At 44.6% G+C, this 10,163-nt stretch overlaps 1 protein-coding gene across 1 annotated transcript in view; it reads left to right on the top strand.

Annotated features, from left to right (window-relative positions):
• The first annotated feature begins 276 nt into the window (after window positions 1-276).
• znrf2b (zinc and ring finger 2b) overlaps window positions 277-10,163 on the top strand; it is a 36,882-nt gene continuing 26,995 nt past the window's right edge. Inside the window, exon 1 of the mRNA XM_041941689.1 lies at window positions 277-1,191. Within this exon, the coding sequence (XP_041797623.1) occupies window positions 789-1,191 (403 nt within the window). The 5' untranslated portion in view covers window positions 277-788. The remainder of the gene's footprint in view (window positions 1,192-10,163) is intronic.

Genomic DNA, 10,163 nt, shown 5'->3' with positions numbered 1-10,163 from the left:
TCCTGAAATGTATAGCTCGGTATATTAACACTGATCACAGAACATGCATCTTGGCATCAAAACATCTTTTAGTGTAACACAACACAAACAGCATGTTTTAACCAAAAAGGAATTAACTGTCAATGTTTTATACTTGAAATAGTCAACGTTAGCAGTGACAATGTCGACGCTGACAGTTTCCGGTATGAAACGGCGCAAAGGCTTTACTTTGAAACTTCTTAGCGGAAGTCCTAATGAGCTCCGGCAGCTTGACGGCCAGCCTGCGCACCGATTCTCCTTGCCGCCGCTGAAAAAACGGTTTTGTGCAGCGCTTTCTCCTCTATCACTTCCTTCTTTTGAGCAATGTGTTGTCAGGCGGGGAGGTGTGAGGAGCCCGACTCGTCGCTCCTTCGTGTTGCTCGGGGGCCATGGCGGAGCGGACACTGAGGAGGAACCAGCGGCCGGAGCACAGCGGGTCCCCAGCGGCGGCTCAGACCAGCACGGATCCGCGTTAACGTTACCTGCAGCACGGCCACAACTCTTACTAACGGAATAGGATGGTGACGGCTTCTGAAGTTTTACACACATCTTTAGCTCTTGTCACAGATGGCCGGTTCAACTTTCCACTAACTTGCATTTGCCTAATGTCGGCGGGATCGTAGCGGCGCAGAGTTTGTTCTGCTTTCCCTCTCTTCCAGCGCGTCTGTCCTGTAAAGCCATCTGCCTCCGCCGTAAATCTGGCGCACTGTCCCGCAGCGGCTCACTGAGCGCCTCTTTAATATTTCAAAGCCGAGTCACTGGAGGTTAACATGGGAGCAAAGCAGAGCAGCCCGACCGCTAATCCAGCCGCTAACGGACGGACCAGAGCCTACTCCGGCTCGGACCTGCCCTCCAGCACGTCCGGCAGCAACGTGAGCAGGGCGACCGCCGGCGGGGTGAGGTACCACGCGTACAGCGCGTCCGGAGCCACGTCCAGCACCAGCCAGCACCTCGGAGCCAGGGCGAGGTCCGTGGGGGGCTCCGGGGGCTCCGGGACCAGACCCCAGTCCGGCATCAACATTCCCAACAGCAGCGGAGCCTACAGCTCCCAGGAGTCCGGCGGCAGCAGCCCGGAGGAGGCGGCGGACAGGGAGCGCTCGGGCGGGGGGCACGAAGGTCCCCGACTGTTGATCGGCTCGCTACCAGCACACCTCTCGCCTCATCTGTTCGGAGGTAAGAGGGCAGACCCTGTGCTCACAGCTCAGCGACTCGCTGGACTGTGGTGACACGGACACGCTTGTTTACAGCCGTGCTCGGCTGGATGGTTGAGGATGGGGGGGGGGCAATGTCACCAAACCGTTCGCTTGTACTCATTTCATCCGGACTTTGTCTCACACAGTTTACATGTGACAAACAACTGATTTGAAAGCGGCACACAGACACACAGCTGTGGAGTGACAGGCTGATGTCGTCAGAAGACGGTGTCACGTGACAGCAGCAAACACATGTGGTCATTAAAGCACAGCCCCGCCCCACGTTACAAACTCTGATCGAGCACAAATCTAAAATAATCATCATGGATGCAATGTTGAACTTATTTCTTCAGTGAGTTGTTGTCTTAATTGAATAGACTGAGCCTGATCAGCCAAGAGGACATCCACTGTGTATTGCTGAGAACTGTGACAGATGAACACTGGGGGCCATGACCTCAGTGTCCTCAGTGACAGCTGCAGCTCTGGGCTCAATGCATTGATCAGGCATTAACAGAAGTTTGCTGACAGTTCTGATAACTGATTAGTTATTGGAAAGCTTGTCAAGCGAGAGTGTCAAACGTTTTGAGGCTTTCCTCTCCTTTACGCTCCACTCTGAATACTTTGGACAGTTGTTTTTTTTTGTCAGTTTTGAATAAAATAAGACAAAATCTAACAATACATTGACAAGCACCTTCTCAGCCTTATCCATACTGAGGTCCAATAACCAGAGCCATCAGGAAGCAGGGTGGTGTTGATCTGTCGTACGCAGACACTGATGGTGTCCCCTGCTGGTTTTAAGGGCATTCAAGTGTGAGGACGGTGACTCACATGTGCGAGCGGAGCCAAACATCGTTAAGATAAACGGCGTGAACATCTTCTTGCTGGTTTCACCGATCAGTCGTAACAGCTGCAGCGGCGGGAGTATATGTAGTCCAGGCCCCAAAGCCGATCAGGTGACCCCGTCACCTGTTCTGATGTCATCACCAACTCCACAGCGGCGGCCACAGCTCTCCTCGCCACACGCTGAGGTTATCCAATCAGAGGGCAAGGCTGTCCAATCATCTCCAATCAGTGCTGCACATAAGGAGTTCCACAAGTAGACCTGAGATGTGTCTTTGAGGTCAGGTTGATTGTCCTGTGCCTCGTGGGGCCTGGTCTTCTGTGTGTTCCGGCCTTCCGTCCACACACGAGCACAGCGGCAGGTCATGGCCGCTGGAAAACTCCGTCCAGGGTGAAGAGGGTTAGGGTTAGGGTCACGAACTCTGTGTGCAGCGTTGATGTGTAGGCGGGGAAAACAGAGCTTTTTGGCTCGCGACGACAGCGTGAGCGCCGTTATCTCCTTTGTTTGACGTCAGAGTTTGCATCGCTATCTTCTCTGTTTACATGAGGCGATTTTCTGCAGTGGCCAATGTGGCCAAAATAGTGCTGGTGCTAATCTTGCTAACAGGACTGTTTGATGTGTTGACACATAAATGCAAAACTTACTCTTCCACAGAGGTGGCAGAACGTGCTACAGAGGTCACTGCCAACAGTCCTATGAGCAGACCCCACCGCCAATGTTACCTCGAGTTGCAGGCAGCCTACCGGTAATGGCTTTTTTCAGGCTTCTGATTGGCCAACGTGGCTTTAGGGTTAGTGTTATATCGCCACCTGTTGGTTTGGCATGCTCTTGACTGCACTCCATTTGTTTTTTTTGTGTGTGTGTTTTTATTTGGCTGGAGATCAACAGTGCTCATGTGGATTTCTTTTTTGACAACAGTGTGAAAGTTGAGTAAAACATTGTGAACCAGGCTTTAGTCTCTTGTTAAATTGACTCAAGTGGTGGAAAACTTTTGCTCACAGAGGAAAGATAAAAACTCTCTAAACTCTCCCAAGTATTTTAATAGAAGATAAAAGATAACAGGCTTGTTTGAGATGGATTTTGCCTCGCCTGGAAAGTGGATGAGAGCAGGCGGCTGCAGCCGAGAGACTTGACAAAAAGCTGCGGTCGCGTTGGACAGTTTCCAGCAGAGTAAAGAATATACAGGAAGTCGTATTAACAGTGATCAGATCCTGAGTGAATAAAATGTTATTTACGATATCAATCTCCTCAGCTTTTACCATCACAGTCACCAGTAATTGCTGCTTAAATGATGTTGTAAAATGGTGTTAAAATGCCTGATACTGAAATGATGAAATTCAAATGATCAGCCAATAGTTAAAATAGCCTCACAACTACATTTCTACATGAAGAGAGGAACAAAAGGCTCATATCCCCAGTGTTGATTTGTCAGGTATAATTAGACTGTCAGCTTAACATCAGCTTGTACAATGGAGCTCTGTCCTTCCTGCTACCAGAACTTTAGTTCTGTTTCATACTGAGAAGAATGAAATAGAGAAAATGTTCTGCTGTTGTATCTGAAATGTTTGGGATTCATTTATTCTGCTGATGTGGCCTCACATCAGATAGATATCTAACAGACGTTCATTTTGCAGTTTCAACTGCCTCCCCACCATCTTCGCTTCCTGACTTGTAATGATGATCACTGGACAACATTTTGGACGTTTTCATACACGTATCATCCCTCCATGTGTCTGTCTCTCCTTATCCAGCCCACATATTCACTTATTATAGAGACTGTGGTTTTAAAGACACTTCATCAGTGAGATGTGTGCACACGAGGGCTTTCAGATCAGCATTAGAAGGTGTGTATTTACAGTCTGTTGTGAGGTGAAGTTGAAGTTTTGCCTTTATGCACTGCAGCCGTCTCTAATATGAGCGTTTACTCTAGTGTGACACACTCAGCATGCATCTGGTATCAGGGATTTTTACAGGATTTTTGCACATGCTGACATCATTAATACAATGTGCTCTTGTGCAGCAGTCAAAGCAGGCGTTTCACGCTAACGTGTATTTTTGTGCGCTAAGATCACTTGTGTGAAGGGCGTTTCTGTGCGTTTTACCCGCTCTTGGAACACTCACAGGTGTGAAAGTCTCGGTTAGCATTGTTATTGCTAAAGCTGCTGTTCTCAACCAGAGCTGACAGGCTAAGACAGACGTGTGGTACAAAGTTTTTAGAATTCAAGAACCACTGCTACATACAAACATGTCTTTGAACAGTACTTAAGTTATCATGACCTTGCTCTGTGTGCATCCTGGATTGTCTGTAAAGGAGAACACTGTCTGTATCAACTCACATCAGTGGCAATTCCACGTGAGATGCTCATCATAACACAGTCCCCTTAATCTGTTTATTTTATCATAGTGCAGAAGGACTTCAAAAAACGCCGGTGGGTTATTTATGTCAATGTTGATGCAAGTGAGTATTTACTAAAACAAACACGCTTGCATGCACAGTGCATACACATGTGGCAGACTGTGTACACAGTTTGTTAATGCAAGTGTGAGTCAGCAGACAGGCGCCTAATGATTAACTCAGCTCGTCAAGTTTCCTTCCTCTGTACTGGTGCATGGATGAATCAATAGCACACACACACACACATATGTGTCTGCAGGCTGTGCTAGCAGGTGGTGTGGCGTTCTCTCTGTTAATGGTGCTGGATCTTAACTTAAAGACTCGAGGTTTAACAGTCTCAACAGCCCTGATGAAAATACCGCAGAGTGTCTTTGTGAGACTCAAGCCAACAAGTAACTGATCGATCAGTTTGTTCAGTGAAGTGTGCTGAACGCTGACGGGGCGCCGTGCCTCTGAGAGTTACACAGATTGAGTTTAAACCGCGCCAGATCAGTTCTCCACGACAGCCTGATGAATGACATAACGTGGCCTGTGTTTCACTGTTGTGTGTGTGTGTGTGAGTGGGTGAGTGTGTATGTGAGTGTGTGTGTCTCCGCTCAGATATAGTGTAGGTGAATAGCCTTTCATCTGTGTTGCTCACCACATTGGAGAATGACATTAAATAAAAACTGTTCCCCATTAATCTGGATAATCCAAAATCCTCATTGTCAACAGTTTTAAAATGAACTACTTTCCCCAGAAGAAATAGTCCCACTGAAAAGTGTTGACACAGTGTTCTGTGAATTACCGGGGACAGTAAAATGAACAAATGAATAATGAACAGTCAAAGCATACGCAGTAAAACAAATATGCTATTGCAGTTAGCAGTTTATGTGGAAAACCAACCCGCTGTCATTACCAGGGTGTGAAATACAGATGCTTTGTCACGCCCCTCGCCATTCAGACACTCAAGGGTACGCACCGGGCTTTCGACTCCAATGTAAATCCGTCTGTTTACAATGTTTGAAGCCCAGAACAACTGCTCCGACTGTCCAACATGTCCTCATCCCGGCGACGCACGAAGCCTTTCTGCCAGGAAGCCTTTCAACACGTGGTTAATGTTTGAAAAGGCTGCAGTTTGGGTAAAGCACCACAACACTCCAGTGTACTACTGACGCCTGTGTTTACAGACACTCTGTCTCTGAGAACTGTGTTCACTGACAACAGTTTTCTGAGGCGTTACTGATCCCATGGAGTAACATCCTCTATACAGTCATGTCGACTGAAGAATCATGGAAACGACAATGATTCATTCCCAACCATGATACTATCACCTGTTACCAATCAGCCTGTTTACCTGTGGAATGATCCAAACAGGTGTTTTTGGAGCGTTTCACATCCTTCCCAGTCTTTTGTTGCTCCTGTCACAACTTGTTTGAAACGTGTTGCTGCATCAAATTCAGAATAAGCAGATATTTGCAAAGTTGACGTGGACGAACATTAAATATATTGTCTTTGTGCTGTTTTCAATCCAGTATATGTCAAAAAGGATTAGCAAATGATCAAATTCTGTTTTATGGTTTACACAGCGTCCCATTTTTTTGTAATCTGGGTACGTATATCTAGATTATCTCGATATTTACATTAAAATCTCTGAAAAGGTACACTCTGCCCTCAGACTGACACAAAACCATTGAGTTGATCTCTGAATGTTTTTAAATCCTTGAATCAAACCTCATCATAGAATTAAAAAACCCTGGGAAAGATTTATGCTCTGGCTTCCATTATGTTTGGGTTGTTTGTAGCATTTCCGTCCCTGCTAGACTGTAAGCTGTAAGCTCATGATGGAAATGCTTTCCTGTTGTCAGCGTGTGATTTGAATGGATACAGCCCCCGATTACTGAGTGTGAGAACGGCTCAGCAGCCTGGCTTTACCACATGGATGCAGTTCTACATTGCAGCAAACTTTTGATTTCATGGCAGTGTTGATAGTGGACTGGGCCCAGACTGAGAAATTGGATTTAAGGATTTTAGTAGCTGTTTCCTTACAAAAAGTAATTATAGATGGTTCAAAGGTAAGAAAAACAGTCTTAAATGTTGTACAGAGCTCTAGATTGTCTAAAATGTATTCTGTGCATGCCTCTCTACAACAATAGCAACAGCAGCTGTAATATTCCTCTGTAACATGCGTCTAATCTGAAACAAACTGTTATCCATTCTATACAGTACCTCCTATACATCTGTATGATGGCCCAACAGTGTGGCAGTCAGTCACACCTCTTCTCTGATTACTGTGAAGTGACAACAGCACATGGCTCTCTGGGCATAACGCTCCATTATCTAACAAGCACATTTCCATGTTATTTGCTGAGCGTATTCAGTTCCCATGGTGATCCACCCTTCTGAATTTCCAGACCCAGCACTCTTCCTATAGCACCGCCCTGAGAGGAGACGTTTCATTTTCAGCACCCCTACTGTTGTGGCTCCAGGAACCCAGAATTACTTGTAACATTCTGTCCTGTGTGTTGGTGTTCTCAGTACAGGGGGGGCGACGCTGAGACAGTGAAGTAGCTAATGGTGAGCCACTCTTGCCTTAGTGCCACTTGAGTGATATACCCTGGCTGTTCAAATTGGCCAGAAATGAGATTTTTCCTTCTAAAAAAACACATTCCAACCATTATAGCATATACTGAATATCTGCCTTTGTGCATAATGTCCATAAGAGGCAAACTAGTACAACGAAAAACGTACTACTCATGTATTATTTCAGCAGAAACAGGTCTATGTACTTGCACGTTACAAATTAAACAAATTCGATTATTGTTGGGTTGTTGAATTTTTTGCTTGTTTCAGCTTGACCTACATTTCATTTTCAATCAATGAAAGTGACATAGTGTGTGCAGAGTTCCCAGTTGGTGGAGATCCACGTGTCCTGAAAGACTTCAATGTTCTGGACAAACGGGTGAAATTCTAGTCAAATATTATCACTGCTGATGGACCTATGTTCCTTGTTTTTGTGTTCAAGTGACCAAAGGAGATTTTTGAAATAAGTCCAGTATTATATGCAGCCAGCCTCCCTGTGAATGTACATCCACTAACAGTCTTATTTTTGCCGCTGACAGGCTCAGATTGTTATTATGGTGTCTGTTAACATTATAGAAAGGAACCCTACAGAGATATTTTTTTTGGTAAAGAGTAAGATCCTTTTTGTTTGACCAGAAACAGCTGTTATATCGCTCTGGCCAAAGCCACCAGACTCCATTCACAGAAACATCCATTTTATCTTCTAAAACACACTCATTCAAACACAGCAGTTGTCCCAAATTTTAAGAAAATCAGAAGCTTCAACTTGAACGCCACACTTTGTGTACTGTTTCTTTATTTTTTGCTGTAATGGAAAGACGGTGTTGAGGAATAAATCTTGTAAGGTGCATAAAGGATTGCTGCAGTATCTTTCTAGGACTGAATCCTTAAGAACTACAAAACAGAAATACTATATTTAGATTATTACGCCGAGGCCAGACTGAAAACAGCATGCAGCGTTTGTCCCTGTTTGACCTGTGGTTAAACAGTACCAGCTGTCTGCTCTTGTGGAATACGGTAACTCACCTTACTCTGTCTAAGACTGTTGGTCAGATGATTAGCTGCAGCATCAAAGCATATCGGTGAAGTTCACTCAGTTTAATCATTTGTGAAATGCACAATAAAGTGTTATTTTTGATTAATTTGTAACGTGGTAATTAGGAATCAATCAGGCAAAACATGCCAGAAGCAATAAGAAGCTGTCCTGATGACACGGTCAGTGGTTTAGCTCCTTTCAGCCTATTTAAAGCTAGCATATTGTGCTCATTTTCAGATTCATACTTTCATTTGGAGGGTGTATTAGAACAGGTTTCCATGTGTTAATGATGAAAAAACACATGATTTTTTTTATCATACTTTAAATTGCTGCAGCTCCTCTATTCACCCTCTGTCTGTTTTAGCTCCAAGGCCCCCTCCCCAAAAGCCCGGTCTACTCTGATTGGTCAGGTCCCACAGGCCTGAGCCAGTACTGCCCGTCGTCAACTCTGTCAGAGTTTTTGCAGCCAAGAAATCATTACAAGTGTTTAGCTGCATTTCTCCTCAAATATCACCACAATAACTGCTTTGAAACGTCACTGCTGAACAGGTCGAAGCAGGAATCTGATATGCATTAGCCTCGCTGCACAGTGGGCCACTAACGCTGCAGCTGGTATGGTTACATGGTTACAACTGATACGGTTACACAAACATTACAGCTGATATTACAGCTATGGTCTGAGCAAGCTGGTTGCTGGGTGCTAATCCAAGTTACACAATGTTGCCAAGCAAATGAATTCCTGCAGTTTGACTATTTATTTTTCACATGCAGCTTTATTGTTGGCTTCAGGGCATGTCTATGAAGTCAATTTACACACACACACACACAAACCAACGCACATCCTTATGACAACAGAGCTGATGCTAGCTCAGCTAGCACTGCGGTAACGTTCTAAACTTCAACAGAAAGCAACATGAAAAACAATTATCAGCATCCAACCTGCTACTTTCCCTCAATTCACTCGTGAATTGTGAAGCTCCGGCATCAGAGAGGCAGTGGGTGGAAAACAGCGTGCAGAGCCACAATATTTTCACATCTAATTTGGTGAATTAGGGTTTATTTTAACCAAGCCAGAGTTGGGGATTGTTGGAATAGTGGAAAGACTAACAAAGATAGTTTTGGTGAGTGTTATTTTGTTCCTGTTGAGTTTGAAGTGTTTTTTCTGTGAGGTAAAATTACTTGTTTTGTAAATGAATTTTTGTGGCTTTTAGAAGAGTGAAATAACAGCTGTTTCTGGTTAAACCAACTCTTTAACGAAAATGTTGATCTCTTAAGGGATCCTTTCTATGATGTTGTCAGACACTTAAAATAGCCACCTTAGTGGACCTACTTGGCCGCTGTTGCCCAAAAGAATTATGTTGCAGCCATTGCAGCCCATTTTGTGACTGTTGGCAGAGGCAATCTAGCAATTCCAAAACCTTTTGCACCTATAAGTCATTTAGACACCAAATTAGGCCCCATCTCGAAAAATACTGTAATTATCCTTCAATAATAGTCAATACAGGCAGAGACTGTGAGTAGCGGCATTGGCTGAGCAACATGCTAACACCAAGTTCAACAAACTAACCTACAACATTGTTTCCAATGTGTTAATGGGCAGATGGGATCAGATGCATCCAGTATGACACCTCTAGGAAATGTCTTCAATAAGTATCCTGTGAGCCTACAGAACATTCACCAGTGCTAGCAATGCCAAGGTCAATGTCAAGCATTGCTAATGACATCATCAGTTTAAGTCTTGATGGTCTGATTCCCATCTTTGGGTGACAGCTTGAGTGACAGTCAGTGCTTTTTTGTGTCTGTATTTTTAATGGTCTGGTCACTGCTGCATTCAAAACAGCTTTTTTAGAGCAAAATCAATTTCTTTCAGTAGAATCGGTGCAGTCGGTTTATTTGTTTGCAGGGGCAGGGTAATCCAGGAACAGAGGAAGCTATCATACTCTTATTCACTGTGCCTTATCACCCACTCGTATACCAGCCTGCTCTGCTGGAGTATTCACTGCTTCACAAAAGAGACATTTGTGAGGCAGGAGTAGATGGTGCAAATGTCTCTTGAATAAACTGTCAGACAGATCGAGCTATGAGCCAGTTAGCTCAGAGAGCTATTGTGACTGACTG

The sequence above is a fragment of the Chelmon rostratus genome, chromosome 8 (assembly GCF_017976325.1).
Source record: "Chelmon rostratus isolate fCheRos1 chromosome 8, fCheRos1.pri, whole genome shotgun sequence".
NCBI classification, from domain to species: domain Eukaryota; kingdom Metazoa; phylum Chordata; class Actinopteri; order Chaetodontiformes; family Chaetodontidae; genus Chelmon; species Chelmon rostratus.
This window is presented reverse-complemented; position numbering and strand designations above follow the sequence as displayed.